The sequence below is a fragment of the Periplaneta americana genome, chromosome 9 (genome assembly GCF_040183065.1).
Source record: "Periplaneta americana isolate PAMFEO1 chromosome 9, P.americana_PAMFEO1_priV1, whole genome shotgun sequence".
Taxonomy (NCBI): domain Eukaryota; kingdom Metazoa; phylum Arthropoda; class Insecta; order Blattodea; family Blattidae; genus Periplaneta; species Periplaneta americana.
In genome coordinates this window covers 109,039,139-109,058,116 of record NC_091125.1, presented here as the reverse complement: position 1 = coordinate 109,058,116, position 18,978 = coordinate 109,039,139, and the positions used below count along the sequence as shown (strand labels likewise).

The 18,978-nt window shown below is 37.0% G+C and overlaps 1 protein-coding gene across 1 annotated transcript in view; it reads right to left on the bottom strand.

Annotated features, from left to right (window-relative positions):
- The window catches only part of LOC138705607 (zinc finger protein ush-like), a 224,629-nt gene extending 214,872 nt beyond the window's left edge, over positions 1–9,757 (bottom strand). Inside the window, exons 1-2 of the mRNA XM_069834208.1 lie at positions 9,628–9,757; positions 3,264–3,518 (exon numbers count right to left, since the gene is read on the bottom strand). Of these exons, the coding sequence (XP_069690309.1) occupies positions 3,264–3,518; positions 9,628–9,757 (385 nt within the window). The remainder of the gene's footprint in view (positions 1–3,263; positions 3,519–9,627) is intronic.
- Positions 9,758–18,978: the final 9,221 nt, after the last annotated feature.

Genomic DNA, 18,978 nt, shown 5'->3' with positions numbered 1-18,978 from the left:
AGCGGGAAACACCGTATTTCAATAAATCATGTTATCTTGTTTCAGGGTTCGAAAAGTAGGTGCTATCGTGTCTACTGTATACTGAAGTGCAACGTAGAATCGGAACAAGCTGGAAATTCCATTGGTCATGTGGTTCTTAGCTAAATGTTATCGAGCTGTGACAGCGTATTTAAAACAGGTTAAATAATAGAAAAATCATGACATAAATATTTACGATTTAATAAGAAGTCTAAGAAGTCATCCCATTGTCTGTATATGAATGCAATAGATACATCTAAACCCTTCGCAGCGAAGGAAACGACTTCTAACGTCTTTAGTGAAGCACGTGAAACGTACAGAGTCAGAGCATGGCGTTGTAGTCCCCTTCCATCCTCGAGAGGCAGACTGTAGGCGGACATTACTGTTAAACCCAGAAGGAAGTGTTTATATTACAGTGACAACTGAGCAAGAATCGATATAGTAATATCGTCTTCACTTTTCTTGTGGCGCCGGAAAGACGAATTACGAATTCGGTTCTATTGGCTGTTACAAGAGTACAGCGTATCAAAAATATATTAGGGTAAAAGTTGGTAATATTGTGATAGCTCTATTTGAGTATTCATTATAATTTTACTGAGCGAGAGAAGGACCAGAGTCGTGCAGAAACTTGTTCACGAACATAATCTTAATACGGTGACGCAAAAAACTGATCTTGCTTTCGCTCAGTAAAACTGTAATAAATTCTCAAAAAGAACTATCACAATATTACCCATATCACAATATTACCAACATTTACCCTATGCATTATGAAATTGTCAGAAGTCGGTTCTTTGCTTGCGACAGCTTTAAAGCAAAAACTCCACAAACTGAATAATTTAAGAACTTATTTTTTATTTCTATGATGATGCTACTTCAATTTTTCAATCTGTACCACACCTGAATAGGGAATCCATATAAATGGAAATTTACAATAACATCTTGATTCATTAAATTAAAATTGATGGAATAGTTTACTTCCTGAAATGAAGTAAACATTTCCATGAAATACTCCTCCTTGGGGACAGAAAATAGTTTGTCCTCAAAGAAAAAGATTACTGATTGTGTTATCAGTTACTTTGTTGTAATTTTGGTTGCATGCATGACCATGTATTGACTTCGTGCTGCCATGGTCTGAACGTGATGTAAAATCCCGTATTTTCATTTAAAAATCCTAACATAAGGAAAAACTTAAAAAACATCAGACGAAGCTGTCAACAAATCATATCGTGGATTGAGACGTGAAACTAAAACACTGAAGATAACCTAACACAATGTAATAATTCGAGTTTTTATAAAGAGATTACTTCATGAGAAAATGATAAGAGTTACAATAACATAAAAAAACTCCGTGACACGATTTTGCTTCCAAACGACCGGTTGTAATATGTAGTTCCGAAGATAATTAAAAAAATATATTTAAATTAAATAATATAAGCTTATGCAAGGATTTCAACTCATATAGGCCTATCAATCAATGAAACCAAAGTTTTAACATCCAGAGGTTGGCACATTAAGAGCAAGAATTATTTGAGGAGGAAAGTGAATGGTTTAACTTCCTTGGTTGCAATATTGCTTACTTTAACAAGGAAGACATAAATATAATAATTAATAAATCTGATTGCACACGCGGCAAAATAAAAATATACACTAAGGATACTTGTCACGAGTAAGTTAAAGTTTTATAAAGTAATGGCCATTCCCGTATTATTATACGCCGAAAATTTCTGGCAATAAGAAAGAACGAAGAAAGAAAAATTGAGATTGCAGGAATCAGATTTTCAAGAAGTGTTACCGGGTAAGTTATACGTAGCAACTCTACTGGAAAAGAAGGAAAACGAGGATCAGGAGAGAACAGCTTCAGATTAACAGGAAAAACGACCAGTATAATAACTGGAAGGAACATGTCGATCGGGAAAAGGGACAGAATATTTCGGAATTTATTTTAAATTACAAACTTAAGGATACCGGTATAATAAATGTTGGCAGACGAAAGAAGAGGTGGACAGGAGAATAATTGTAATTCATGAGACCGGAACCAGCCTCGCGGGGCTTTATCCCTGAAGTTGATGATGAAGATAAACAGGTTTAAATCTAACAAGCAAACATTCTCATGAGGGCAGTAACGTCAAAACAGTGCTTACACAAATTTGGCCACCCGACCGCAATTACGAGGCCGTCCCGAAAGTAATTTTCCCTGGGGCCGTGTACAGAAAGAAAACACAATTTCATGGAAAGATTTATTGGAACAGATACAGTAATTGTTGCGCAATTTTTCAACACATTCCCCACCAGAATTGAGACTTTGTCATACCGTGGGATCAACAGAGAGTCGCAGACGACTGTCACATACTGGTACCTATCCCAGGCGGCAGACTTCTACGACACAAGAATACAAAAATAGATCCCATGGTGTGACAATTTCAGTGGGGAATATGTTGAAAAATAGCGCAACAATTGCTGTATCTGTTCCAATAAATATTTCCACGAAATTACGCTTTCTGCAAACGGCTCCAGAGAAATTCACTTTCTGGACGGCCTCGTAATTACGGTCGAGTTGTCAAAATTTGTGTAAGCACTTCTTTTGACATTATTAACATGGTGGAAGAAAAAAATTAACTTTATCTGCCCCCATGAGAATGTTTGCTTGTGAGGTATTAAGGTAATTAAAGGACCCGAATCAAATATCTACAAATATCTTGGAAGTGTAAAAGTATGCAACTTAGGCAACTCAAAATCTTCCAAACAACAAGATGCTAACAAGCTACAGGTATACACAAATCCCGTTGCACTTCCATAGCGTGAGACATATTAATCTGCAGAATAACCTGTAAGTGCTCACTGTAGATTGGAAGGTAGATGACGGACAAGTTAATGAGCTGCTACTAATCAGAAGGGTAAGGCGCCCCCTTAAGGTTTAGTGCGTCGATAAAGCAGCCCGCTGCAAGACAGCTCCCGAGGCAGGTAAGCGACACCGGGGGTGTAATTTATCAGCCAGGAGCAGGAATAATAAAAAGAAGCCAAGTTTGCCAAATTTCCTGTGTTATAGAGCCGAGCACACTACTTTGCAAGAAGCGCGGAGAAGATATCGGCAATCAGAATTCTGCGCCACGGTGCTCGGGAGCCCCGCTATCAATGATTTATTATTTTTATCTGTCAGAGGAGCCTGGCTGCTGAAGATTATAGCTCGTAGCAGTAATGATCCGCCATTAGGGAACGCGAGAGAGCGAGACGGCAACAGTACTCACCATTCCCAGGATGGCCGCCGACGCCGCCGCCGCCGCCGATCTCTTCCAGGGAGGAGCGGCCCCCTCCCGCCCGGGCGATCCAACTCTTCTTGGCCACTGCGACTCGTGTCTTGTCCCGCACCCCTAACGCGCGAGACTGAGGAGGTGAGAATAAATCGCACGGAGCCGGTGCCTTATCATATGGGCCCGGCTGTTTACTCGTGTCAAGCAGGAATGCCGCGCCAGATAATGCTCCCAGGACCCGGCCGGAGTTGCCTAGTCACCCGCAGGACATCCCGCCCGCGGCAGGTCCTGCATCTGATCCACTGCGTCAGAGGGGTAGATACGGAGATCTAAATGAACAGGGTGGCGAGTGTCAATATTTGACTGATGCAGAGCGTTCCGAAGAAGAGCGACTCAAGTGATGGCCTTATCAATGCACCGCGCCAGGGGTGAACATCCTAATATAGGTCTATTACTTCACACCTATTTTGTGTTTTGATTCGGTGAATCTTCGATCACACATGGGAGAAAGAAACGTACTTAAATCATTGAAAATAACCTCAAAATAGTATCACACCACTTTAGAGACACGATGTGATCACTGCGAAAGCTGTAAACCCATCTAGCCCACTCCAATTATCGGTGAATCATTTTCTGCAGACATTTTCATAGACAAATCAAGATTTCAGGTATAACTCCCTGTAAAGTTGATGAATAATTTTGAGGGAAAAATTGTTCCGGGCCGGGCATCGAACCCGGGACCTTTGGTTTAACGTACCAAGGCTCTACCAACTGAACTACCCGGGAACTCTACCAGACACCGATTCAATTTTTCCTCTATATCCACAGACCTTAAAGTGGGCTGACAGCTGTCAAGCAACCAAAGTTGAGTGCACACTAACTCTGTGTGACTTAAATTGTGGCTTTCTGTTAACGAACAGTGACGTGTATTATGCAAATCAAGATTTCAGGTATAACTCCCTGTAAAGTTGATTTGAATAATTTGGTACGTTAAACCAAAGGTCCCGGGTTCGATGCCCGGCTCTGGAACAATTTTTCCTTCAAAATTATTTTCATAGACAATAATAACGTAACCCAGTGGTACCACCATCATTCTGCAATACACGGTAAAACGAATGTTATCTAGTAAGATAGATAGATGGATTTATTGAGTAATATTATACATACAGATTTTTATATGATCATAGTTTTCTCTATTATTATTATTATTATTATTATTATTATTATTATTATTTTACATAGCCATTACTTTATTTTTCCATTAACACTAATATCTAGGTAATTGCCATTGTCTCAATGTAACACGTGCTGTGCTGATCATACTAATTCTACTATTCCTTTAGTTGTGAGATTATATCCATATGTATTAATTCTTTTTTTTTAAGTTAATACTGTATACTAGATGTATTTTCCTGTTTGTGATTACGTATTCAGTCTCTTTTTTATTATATATATTTTTTTATTATTGTTATTTTAAAGTTAATACTGATTCTGTATATGTATTCAATCTCTCTTTTTTACTTAATAATGTTTATTATTATTTTTAAGTTAATATTTGTATACCGGTATGTATTTTTTGTATGTTATTTGATCCTCGTTGAGTGGAAGAGAAGGCCTGATGGCCTTAACTCTGCCAGGGAAAATAAAATAATAATAATAATAATAATAATAATAATAATAATAATAATAATAATAATAATAATAATAATAATAATAATTATTATTATTATTATTATTAAAATCCAATGCACGGGTCTTCTGACCGTACGTGCTTTGTACCTAAAACAAGTCCTACTTTGTAGGTTTCACCCCCCCTCCACCTATGATTATATCCACTACTCTCTAAAAGAACACACATATTAAAATGAAAATGGCACACAAAACATATTATATAATATATCCTAACCTAAAACAGACATAAAAGTGTATAGTTGGGTAGATACTATTATCCCTTCCTCAGTTCGTGTCACAAACTTCAACAGCTGAAGTTCTAATCTTTCTCGCCTTCGAGAGGAATAAGCCAATCTTTTGTTCGTACTCTCTATTTAAAAGTGTACCGGTAGCCTATATGAAAGGCATACCAAAAACCTCAACAAACCAAACCTAACCTGTCACTGATCCTAGACCTATCTATATACATACCAACCAAAAAGCGTAGTATATGCAAAGCATACCAAAAGCCGGAACAAAGCAAACCTAACCTGTCATTGTTCGCTTATTTTGCTTTCCAGATATTGTCAGAACTGCGACAACCATTTGAAAAACACTCTGTTGGATATACTCCCAACTAAAACTGACAATGTGTGACGGACTGACATAATTATATTTATGTGCGAATTGTTTAATAAGTGAAATTATGAAAATGTAGTGTATTTTACTTGATTTCTTTATAACTTATCTAGGTCTACTTAATTTCATTTGCTTTATTGGACTATACACGAGCACGAACTCATGCTCATTTCAGGTAACTTTAGTGTGTATTATATCATGTAAACGAAGATTTTGAATAAATCTTAAATATAATTACTTTATGACTTGTGTACATTCATGAAGTTATTCCATCAAATGTTAAATTTTATGTTTTATTTAACGACGCTCGCAACTGCAGAGGCTATATCAGCGTCGCCGGATGCGCCGGAATTTTGTCCCGCAGTTCTTTTACATGCCAGTAAATCTACTGACATGAGCCTGTCGCACACTTAAATGCCATCGACCTGGCCCGGGATCGAACCCGCAACCTTGGGCATAGAAGGCCAGCGCTATACAAACTCGCCAACCAGGTCTGCTATATTCCATCAATCAGATATATGTTTACGTAGGGAAATCGAAGATTTAATTTTAATTCAAACGCATGCTCAAATAATTCCCCCTTAATCTTGCACGGAGATCTAATAAATTATTACATTTTCATTATCGCACTAAAAACATTTAAAATCCTATGACGAGGCAACAAAACATTTTTTGTTTACTTCAGGTTTTTTTATAGTCGATTTAACTTCCAAGTTCATTTCATGACTATTGACTGTTTGGAACGCTACTTTGCTGCTGACACATTTTATTGCTGCCATCTATCGGCCAGTTCGCTTACTCTCATACCATCTAGACTCTAGAGGCCATGCCCCCATGTGCAATCAGTAGAGATTGAGATGTTGCGGAACATTATCTCTATCTTTTGCAAAACCCTAGATCATATATACCCCAGATAGGTCGGCCTTATAGGCTTTGACGTTAACAACTTTTGTCAGGTTTACTAAGCTGCCATCTAGTTGTTACATAAGGAGTCACGTCATAATTCCCATTTGAATTGCATTAGCGACTGTACTGCCATCTCGTGTTCATTTACGGCGGACGGGTGGCGATTCTGGCGGTTGTTCTCTTCAAAGTGCAAACGATTTTAACATAGCGATGAACTCTCTGTTACATAGGCTATATGATCTAGGGCAAAACTTTATCTGTATCTTGAAGAGATTAATCTCCATCCCTACTGTGAATCGAACCCTGGCCGTTATATTTAGGGAGGATTACTATTTTGAATCACTGAGGAGAAGGAAACAATGATAGAAATGCTAAGATTGTTTACGTTAAGCTTAAGTTATTTTTATGTATGACTAAAGTCTAACTTATTTCAAATCACATGGCACATTTCTTGTTATCAAACCAGAAGTAGCCAGGATAAAAAACCAGATAGAAAATCACATTAAACGGTGAGAAACGTTCATTAAGCAACCTTGAATATGCAGCAATATACAACATTAATAAAGTCATGGTATGATCAACAAATACGCGGTGCTAAAATTGATCATTACAGGCCTCGAAAGTCCCTTAGGGTGACAATGTTACGGCTTCCACATCACAACACAATTCAGCACTGAGTAGCAATAGGGATGTTAGTTCTATGTGCTTGCCGCCTTCGCCACCAAAGAAATGCTCTAGTACTCATTTTTGTTGGAGACAAGGTGAACTCCGGGGCCATAGTACGGGTGGAGGAGGAATATTAAATCAGTGAAATGAAAAAGTGACAGGGGATTTGAGGAAATCCCTATTGTAACCTCCGTACTGGAAATAAAGTAATGGAATTAGGATAAAATTTAAGTGTGCCTAATGAACGGAATGAAATATCGTACTTGTTGGCGTATAAGGTGCACTTTAAAAAAATAGGTCTGAAAAAGAGACAGCGTCATATACGCCGATAGTGAGTTTGTGAATGGGTCAAAGTTCCATGGGATGCTGTGAAAACTGAGACGGTAGTTTAAACAAATCATTTTTGTGGCATTAGTAATGAACTAGATGGTACAGAGGATAATTTGTTGTACGAGAACTCAGATTCTAATTTAGAACAGATTTAAAGTGACTCTTCATTTGCTCTGGAGATGAATTTATAGGTTTCACGAAGAACATTGTTACTTCATATATGAAATACTGTAAATTTATTATAATACCCAGTGATAAAGTTTTCCCTAAGAATATGTACAAAAAAAAGTGTGCGACTTATACGCTGGCAAATGATTCTCCAACAACAACAACAACAACAATAATAATAATAATAATAATAATAATAATAATAATAATAATAAAATAATAATAATACATTAAAACAGAATACTGTATGTCTGCTACTAACAGGACGAGTAAAGAGCTGTTTTTGAGCCACGGACAATTTACAATTAATTGGTAGGCCTATACTGTATAATAAATACATGAGGTCATGCTGTAAATATTGTTATAGTTATTTATCCATTTTCATGGCAACGATAGTTAAAATTCCGTTCCATAAAATCCTTTCTTTTTTCTATTAGCGTAGATAGAATGTAGATATTATACGTCAAAAATCTATGACCTCATTTGGAATCAGACCCGCGACCTTTTGGTTTGTAGCATAAAGCCTTAACTGCGATTCTACTCCGCGAAAGCGCGCTCTGAATTGCCTATATGGTGAATCTTATATTTAAAATTGCTTGTCTATCATGTGATGAAAATCATTTTCCTAATATTTTGGCAGTTCAATGCCTAAGCTTTCCAAAGACTCTTAATTACAACCCATCATACTATATATGTAGTTATTCTACATGAATCCAGTATGGCATAGGAATTCTATCAAAACGTAGAAACTTAACCCTTAAATTGGCAAAAATTCCTCACACTAGTTTATTAAACCGTGCCGGACTATAAAGAAAACAACAATCGCAATGTCCATATTTTATATGTTGTACAATATTATAGTCTTGTGAAATTTTAGTTTTCCTACCAATTTTTTTCTATTTTTCTATTAAAATTATAGCATATAGCATATTAACCTCTTGTATCCTATAGGATACTTTGAGATTTAAGGGTTAAAGGGTATCTTTAATCTCTCCAGAAAAATTATTTTAGCTTATCAGTCATTTCACAATTCAACACTAGCTAGCATGCCACAAAGGCGGATTTAGGTATACTCAAAATTTACCCAAGTTTATAGTTGCACGGAGCTAAATTTTCGTGCTTTGACTCAATGATGAACGTGCGTTACAAGCGACGTACTGGGTCACTTGGAGTCTCCAACCCCTGAGAATCCCGCGCTCAACACCCAAGTGTTGGAGAAGATAAGATTTCTGGAGTTTTTCTATTTCTTTTCCTGGTAATGTTTGTTCATTGTCAGCACCACCGACGCCATTTAATCTCAACCCACTGAGTTATATCTGACATTACTTCATCACAAAACATCGACTTCAGACTTTAAATTCCATGATAAGAGCAGTATTTCGAATGCGCGTTGCCTAAGACCACAGCTGTTCTTATTTCTCTTAATAGTTTCCACAGAGAGGGAAAAACCTTAGCTGAAACCCACATTAGATTTTTCTCGAATTCACAACAGTATGCACTCCAGCATGCACTGCGTCACCATTTTAGACAACAAAGAAACCATATTGATAACAATGACAGCGAATGAATATACATTCATTAAGCCAGATTCTATCCCATGAACGCGAAGTTGAAGTTGGGATGATCAATTCGAACAGTGGAGGTGAAAGTGATCTATCATCGCTGTGTTTCCAAAATCCGCTATGTGTAGCCTAATTAAACAGATTTTTTTCAGAAGAAAGAAGAAAGCGTTATCACTTTTAATTCCCTTGATTTTCAAACCTACTTTCGATATAATTTCAATTATTACATGAAAAATTATGTAATTATATCGAAAGGGAATTAAAAGTGATGATCTAAATGAGGGGTTGGAAAGCAATGGTGGATTGTTAATGTTTAGGTGAGGGGTTTGGACTTTTTCCATTGCTGGTTGTCACAATCAAAAATTAAAACACAACGTTTCGAAGGGTGGTTCTCCCTTCGTCTTCAGGTGGAAGGAAGGAGAGAAGAGAAAAAAACCTACTGTTGGGATCGTTACGTACAGCTATTCTGTATGACTGATCGTTGATTCCTGGCTTCGGTTTCAGTTCCCCACACCCTCCTCTTGTGTGTCTTTCATCAATTTTTAGCCACTTCACGCCCATCTTCTTCATTCCGTTTGGTTTAGTGCCAACATACTGCTAATGAATTCGGGTCTTTCTTAATTATAATCTCCACCGTAGCCAGGAATCAACGATCAGTCATACAGAATAGTTGTACGTAACGATCCCAACAGTAGGTTTTTTCTCTTCTCTCCTTCCTTCTACCTGAAGACGAAGGGAGAACCACCCTTCGAAACGTTGTGTCTTAATTTTTGATTGTGACAACCAGCAATGGAAAAAGTCCAAACCCCTCACCTAAACATTAAAAGTGATGTTTTTTCTTTCTCCTGAAAAATTTATTTAAATGCACATAGCGGATTTTGAAGGCGGAGTGACGATATCTAAACCCTGATGCTGCTGCTGATGATGATAATTAAATATAATAGCGTTTAGGAACGCTGACAAATGACGGTTTCAGCTACATAGTATAAAGATAAACGTCGCCAGAAGTGTGGTTGCTCAATATTTCAGAACAAAACTGAAAATATCGTCACTCAAGCATCTGATGAGATATGAAACAGTGCCATGCTGCCTAGCAAGTTTCAAATTAGGAAAATGAAGTTGACAGAAAATTATTGTAATGACTGAAGAGCAAAAGGAAGACAATCATGCCGAATTAACTATTATACAGTATAATTACGCCTCAATTTCTGGTCACCGGAACCAGAAATCGAACCTGCACCGCTTGAATGAAAAACACACGTTGGACATGTGCTCTTATTAGTTATTATCATTATTATCATATTTGTAGTATTAGATCAGTAACATCACAGTCATAAAATCATCTTTCAAGATTAATGTGTCAAGTAGTCCGTTTCGCGATCAGAGATTACTGTCTATCAAAGGCTTCAATCACCTACCAAAGCTTCTTTTCTGACTGAACCGAACGGTTCAATATGTAGAAGTAATATGCGTACATACTTCTATATTAACTGTCGTTTTCATTTATTTATTATATTTATTGTCGAAAATTACAGTGTCTCCGATTGAAAGCGCGCAAACAACTGCTCCGAACACAACCCAATAATGCGCAGCACTCCACTATGTTACTTGGACTACGGGCTTGCTCAACACAAGTTATAAATCGGGGGTACGCCGGGGATCGAGCCTGGGTCGACAGAATTGAAGTCCAGCGCTCTAGTCACTAGACTACCATGGCGGCTATATAATATAATATAATATAATATAATATAATATAATATAATATAATATAATATAATATAATATAATATAATACAGGGACATCATTTTATTTTTACTAACATTTTTAATATTAACTTGCCTATACCTCTGGTTCAACGCCGTTTGCTACCCCCTTCCACGACTGGAGTTCGATGATACCGGCGTAATATACAAACGAATCACTTTACTAGGTATAGGAGGGAAGAAAAGTAGTTCATCCATTTACGTAAACTAGGAAATATCGCGTTTTTGAGTTTTATCATTTTCATTAGGTTTTTGTTTAATCAAAATACAGTACTGTATTAACAATGAGTGTTTTTACTCACGAAATGAGTTGTCCATGTGGATGTATTCATTATGCAGTGTATATTATACTGTCTACAGCACATTAGCGTACAATATAGAAAATGAAGTTACACTGAAAAATAATCATAATATGGATATTTAAACACATTTTTTTTAAATGGTGGCCGTTCATTTCGATACAGGCTTCAGTTCTAATGTGCATATTATCGCACTATAGACTATTGTACCTAATTCCAATTACCAGGTTCGTACTTCGTAGTAGTAACTCATTTTGAAATAATTCTGTACCTACTCTCTAAAAGAGTACCTTACGTACTGTAAATTCAATCTTCACTTCTGCACGATCCGGAAAGATAAAATTACTCAGACATACTATCTACTGTCCGATCAAGTGGTTATGTCGTAGGGTCGTAGAAAGGGAGAAAATCACGTGACAGTTAATTACTTAACGAGGCCCTTTTATTTAAGTTACTTAAACAGTTGTATAATATTACGTAGACGTCCAATTCCTAACAGAAATTGATGTTCTCAGAAAAGAGCTAAGACAGCCCAGCCACTAGCTGGCGAATAAAAGCTGGTGGGCAAACCGGGATGCGACGTAGGCAAATGGATGTTATTCCATAACTATAGGGCCTACAGATGATCACCACACGAAAACCACTGTGAGAGAATGTAAATGACAAAACATTTCCGTTCTTTGTGAAATGAATCATCGATAAAAAGAGGGACATTTAAATTATATTATCGCTATTTGCATTAGTCAGGGACATTTCCTACATAAAGCTGCTGATATCAGATCAACGGTTACCCGCACAAAATTAATACTAAGGTTCTATAAACATTTCCTTCTCGCAACATTAGATGACCTTACTTTCTAGGTTAAACAGTGAAGTCACTTTTTATAATGTGAAGTCAATTACTTTCATTAATCAGACTTGGATGATGTAAAGTCTATTTTACAATACATATACACTGTAATTAACTGTTTAAGATTTAAATGTGTTTATTTACCTACCATTTTAATTACAGGGACAAATAAGACTGAAAAAAACTGATCAAAGACAGTTTATAAAGGATTTTTAGAAGAGAATTTTATAGGTTACTGTTAATATACGAAAAATAAGTATTTCCAGAGCATCGCCTGTCTTTGTATACGAGTCCCTGTCGCTAGTATTCTTCATTAAACCATTGTCCATCCTCAATGCCTTCATTTACACCATAATATAGGCCTATTCAGCTCTTTTGCATTCTTCGTTTTTTCCTTATGTCGTGTGAGTCCGTTACAGTAGGTCTATTTATTTTGTCGAGTCTTGAACACGGTCAAAATATTTCCGTTGTTTTGTGCGATATCATCAAAAGCGGCATTTGCTAATTCTTCATTTAGCGACTCCTTTAGACTACCAAGACTGTCAGCGTGGTGCTACGGCAGAAATAATAAAATTATAAACTGAAAACAACAGAGAAAACATAGGAAGTCTGATAAATCCTGTCTTGAAACTTGTCCCAGGTTTCTCACCAGTTGGGAAGAACTCCCTTTAAGGGGTTAGGTATAGCTTACGGCAGTACAATTTTGGAAATATTCAACATTTTTTCCCTCCGTTACTGTATCTTGTAGAATAATGAAAATTAGTATGTGTAAAACTCTGTCCTTCTGCTATATGAAAAAAAATATTTTTACGGTTTAAAAAAATTATTCACATTTTTTTTTTTTTTTTCAAAATTCAGTTCACAGTGCAGGGATGAAACGTTTCCCACATAACTAAAAAACTATCCAACATTATGTGATGAAATTTTGTGTGTGATTTTATGCATGTAATATTTACAATATGATGAAAGATCACTTCTCTACCTTTGATAGATTGTCTGATAAAAATAAATCCATTTAAAAAAATGTTCAAATATCAGTATTTTCTTCTAATATAAAATAAAAAAATATATTATTTATTAATAAATGTAGTTGAAAGAGATGATATTGTAAACATGAGGTTCAGCAATAAAATAAAAGAGAGAGAACATGAAAAAGTTAACAAGTTTATGAGTCATGAGGGAAACGCTTCATCACTGCACAGTAAACTGCCATCATTTTGACTTTTGAATATATATATATATATATATATATATATATATATATATATATATTTCTAAATCGTAAAAATATTTTTTTTCATATAGCAGAAAGACAGCGTTTTACACATACCAATTTTCATTATTGTACAAGATACAGCAATGGTGAAAAAAAATGTTGAATATTTACAAAACTTTTACTGCTGTAAGCTATACCTAACCCTTAAGTGATTTTGTAACTCGGTGTCATTTCTTAAATACTCTTTAAAATAGTCGAATTTGTAATGCTACTTTTTTTTAATTGGGTTATTTTACGACGCTGTATCAACATCTCAGGTTATTTAGCATCTAAATGAAATAAAGGTTATAATGGGGTCCAGCACCGAAAGTTGCCTAGCATTAGCTGTACTGAGTTTGCCCGTATTTTTCCCCAACTGTAAGGGGAACGTCAAATAATCTCACAGCGAATTCTTGGATTCATCTCGCCAAATACCACTTCGCTAATAATGCTAAATAACCTCGCAGTTGACAAAGTTTCGCTAAGTAATTGTCTAAAAGCAATAGACGAACTGATAGCTAGTGCACAATGCAACGTGTAACTCGCGTGTCCGAGATCATGTTGACAATTTATTGCTTGCAATTTACGTTTCCTTTCGTCCGTAAAACTGGTTTTCGTTTCGTCGGTTCAGAAAAACTGAAAATCAGCGTATGTTGCATCTGGAAAACTTGACGATATTGTGATTATTACGAACACGTAAGCTTCCAGTTCCCGTTCAGAGACTAAGGCGAATTGTGCGAAAATATTCTAAGAATCTTCGAATCCACTGAAATAATTTTGTGACATTGCACAAAGAGTAATGTCACAACAGCATTATAGGGTCATGTTTTGGGCTTGTCGTCTGCAGTAATTCGAGACCGAAAATGCATAATGGTGACTTGTATCTGAGGGTCTGCGCACGTCATAAAACATGCCAACTGTTGGCAGTACCGCGATGTATTTACGTTATGATCGTAAATAGGGGATGGCTATGGCTACAGTCGATTTCCGCCTGGTGGATCCTAATCGTTTTCAACTTTTATTGTGTTTCCATACTACCATTAGCTCGCCGGTGTGAATGGTCTTGTATGCCCTAAACGTCATTTCATTTCGTTCCGGCTAGTAGCCAGAAATTATCATCAAAATGAAGTCCGGATGTTTCCGAACCCTCAATTATATTTCCCGTATTCGTATTAATCATTCAAAATATCTAGAGCTTACGCTGCTGTTCAATTTTTATACCTGGACGTTCCGATTCGAATGCGCAGGAAATAGTGAATATTACAGCTGCTTAAAAAAGGAGTCGATGGCCTCTGTTGATAAAGAACTCTGGTTCGACTCCAGGCGGTCTGTATATGTACTGTGTACGAGCTGAAGAAGACCTTCTGGACTCAGATCATAGTTGGTTCAATTGTGAGCACAATCGCTGAGAGGAAGAGAGAGATGAATTGGCTGCACATAGGTGAATAAAAAGCCCCAAATATATCAGTGATGCCAGAAGTAATTTTATAACGGTCAGCAGATATTTCAGATCATCTAGCAGTCTCATAAACCGGGCGTTCCAGACTGACAATCCCGCGTATACGAACGGAAGAACACTAGGAAAGACTTTGAACATTCGACGTTCTTAACAAGACCTGTCATATAGTCAACATCAGGACTCCAAGTCAAATTCGAGAAGTGATCAGCCCACGACCTACATACAATACAGGTTAAAACAGTTCTGGGCGTAAATAACTCGATTGAGTCACTGCATACCACCCCTTAACTCCCCATTCCACCTTCCCCGGCTGAGACAGTAATGTTTTGTTGCGGTAGGAGAAAGCAGGGAGGTCAGTGACGGATTGTATCAAGCGAGCATCATAGCTTTTACGAACTTTCGGCTCTCGCTGGTCGCCTAAAATCCACCACTGATGCACAGAGCCTTATTGTGTTTGTTTATAAGGCGGTGTAAGCGAAAGGGACATGGTCGGGGTTTTCTGCGTTCCTTTTTCTTCCCCTTTTATGCCCAGGGCTGGGTTAAAAATTATATACCCAGTGGAGGAATTTAAAAATAATCTTTGGTAATAGAGAAATTGTACTTGCGAGATATGGCAACGGAGCTGTGCAATTATGTATAACAAGTTATTTCTAGGTCACACGTAAATTACGCGTAAAACGAGTGAAATGCGTAGCAAACGTAAAGTACGTAAAAACTAGAAAAAAAAAACAAAATCATTAAATAAACATTGTTTTTGAGATGGTTATTTTTATTATATGACAGAAAAGAAATAAACTACTTACTTGTAAATTACGTGAAAAGTAAATTACATTGCCAACTCTGGCTTTATAGTTGAGGAAAACCTCGGAAAAAAGCCCAACCAGGTAATCAGCCCAAGAGAGAATTGAACCCACAGCCTAGCACGGGTTTGAGCTACACCGGTAGCCACTATTAATATTAATTTCTTAACTGCGTAATGGTTCCACTGAACAAGATTCATTCACGCAATATTATTCTAGGCCTACATTGGACGTTTTGCCCCGCCCGACATTTCATCCTTGTTTTCCTTGAAGACTATCTGGATCAGAACAACAAAAAGAAAGGCCAGCATGATATCAGAGTGAATCTGATTCTTTTATGCTGAGAATCATTATCACAGCGATAACACGCTGCATAAGACAGGAAGACATGAGTAAGGCTTAACGGAAAATAGTGATGAGCCTTGATTCTCACTAATCTAGGCTTACTACACTCGCGGAACCCTTCTGACAGGGAATTAATAAAACTGTAAAACCCCAATACAGTAGATTGTACATTTTTTTACAGAAGATAGTATGGAAGGAAAGCGCTTTCAAATAACTTGGTAATAATGAGTTTCATTCTATGATTTACTGCGGTATAGGAGAGATTTAATTTGATTAACGCTAGATATATTTAGCCTAACATTTGGAATTTCTCTGACCGTGAAATCGGCATAACGCAGAACTGCCTCGAAAACATCACAGGGCAATCGCATTTAAGGGACAAACTTCCAGTCCAACGGAATTGAGATAAATATCCGCCTACGCTGTGAATCGAACCGCAAAACAGTTGGCTTAGGAAACACATACGCTATACAGAGAGAAATAATAACTACAAATAATAAAATTATAATTGATTTTTCAAAACATATTTCTTATTAATTTCTTAAATGTAAATAACAATACTAGTATTGTAAATTTGGGAAAAATTGTTACAGCAAGCTTTTTAGGTTTCCGGTACATTTAGGGCCGTATTCATATACATTGTTAGCGCGGGTTTCCGGTGGATGATCAGCGTTTTTCGTATTCATAAACCAGTGTTAGCGATAGGATATGATTTGAATTCTGTACAAGTAACCAGTGGATAGCCGGAGCTAGCTTAGTACGCTCGTAGCGCGTGCTGTGAAATGTCTATGAATAGCACCCTTAGTGTCTTAGAATTTTTTTCGCGGAGCTCTTAAGATATGAGAAATACCTAAATGATACATTAGCACGCAACTTTCTGTAACATTCGGTACTTAAATATGAATATAAAAGCATATAATATAGGAGTTACGTGCCACGTTGTTCAATGGTTATCTTGTTTGTCACCAGAAGTACTAGTACTAGCAGTAGCAATAAAAGTAGTCCTTTATTTAATGGGTTGAATTCACATTAAGGGCAGGAAAAGTAGCTATATTATGCAAAACTTTACATACAGTATTTGTTAGCTACTTTTTATTATTTTAAATTGTGTTACAATTCTTTTGCAGATAATGAAGATAAATTCTGTTTGATTCATATAGAGCATTTGTGAGAAGAAAGAGAGCAACTATGCAATAAATGTTGATGCGATGTGTCACTTATTGTTAAAAGTAAAGTTACGACCAAATAGGCCCAGAGTCTGGCGGGAGGTTAATGCTCCCAACAGTCAGCACTAGATGGCAGTTAGGGATGTGAATCCTACGTGGCCACCGCCTTTGCCTTCAAGCAAATGTCCCTGGCACTCATTTGTTACAGGCTAAGTAAACCCTCGGATCACATATTACCCTATATCAGATTGGCCATTCCCAGGTTATAAAATGACAACATTTATAACAGAACGATCGCTAGGATCTCCACTGTCGAAAATGAACTTTCAGTAACGACCGTTAGATGGAAGTATAGTTGCAAGGTATTACTCCATTCAATTCCATCAGGGTCATAACGTGATTTCTTCTGCAGTCGCTAGATGGCAGCATACAGAAATTGATGTAAATTGTCTTGAAAGTGCATTAGGCTATCAATCTGTTATATGAGGGGATAAGAAGCAAAGGGGAACAAGTAACATTTCTAAAAAAAAATTAGTAAAGTGCATCCTGGGTGAACTAAGGCATACAACATTTTAATCTCAAAGGGATATACATTTTAACCACATCACGCATTAACATTTTAAATTAAAACTTCACGGAATTTACGAAAGCTTAATAACTTTCGAACACATTTTCTCTAAAGTAACTGAAATGCACTTATACCCCTTTGCTTCTGATCCCCTCATATGTGATCAGGGGTAAACTCCAGGACCATAGTTTGATCGGAGGGATTGGATCAATGGAGAAAGCTCATGACCCTATCTGGAATCGAACCCGTGATCTTCTGACTTTGCAGCGTTAGGCCTTGACCATTGTGCACCCCTAATATACTGTTGTATTTATGAAATTCAGGTACAGTGACATCAAAAACTTTTTCCTTACATTTTTATTGTACCTTGTTTTTTTTTTTTTTACTATACCATGCAGGCTTTGCTTAATGGTAAGTTTTAGTTGACATGGTAATATTTTACACTGTATAGGTGCAATCAGGACATAATTAAAAACACAAGGAAAATGCTTTTGATGTCACTTTAATTTTTATGGTTTTCATACCACAAAATGAGTGACGAATTGATCTGTTGTAGGCCTACTTGTTTTTAGGTAAAATAGGCACAGTACCGTACATATATTGATCATGTCCCGTTTTTGGCTCGAAACATAATGTTCATCCTTTTTAAGATTAGAATGTAATATTGTTAATAAGAAATTACAATGTAAAGGTACGGTAAATCGGTGTTTCCGGGAACACGTAAAAAAATAGAAGTTCCCCCCCCCCCGAGTCCACCACAAATTCCACTTGGATTCACCGCAATTTGAATCTGGCTTTGCGGCATGGAAAACTGACGCTTTAGAGTCTAAAGTTGAGACATTCGAACGTGTAACGGCGTCAATATTTCCAGTCGTTAAGGATCGTTCTGATTTATTCAAGAATCCAAATTCTCAGACTGTGGCCATGTCTAGGACAGCTGGTGCAAACTTAACTTGCACATGTACGTCTTGCAAGATGCATTTCCTCCTCTGTACATCCCTTATCTCTTATCTGCTAGAAGCTTGGGAAACCTCCGGACTACTTTCACACCACTATAGATAATGCCCTCGGCTTCCAGCGCATAAAAATAAAACCATTATACAGGATATTTCCAGCACAACAATGTGGTTACGACGTGTCTTGAGCTGGTCCACACTGGCTTCTAGAAACTGGACAAAGTGGTAGCAATTAAACAGGCGCAGTTCTTCTTCAGTTAGCTGATGTTTTCAATGAAGAGGATTGGGTTTGATTCCGTGCAGAACTCTGAGACCGTGACATGAATAAA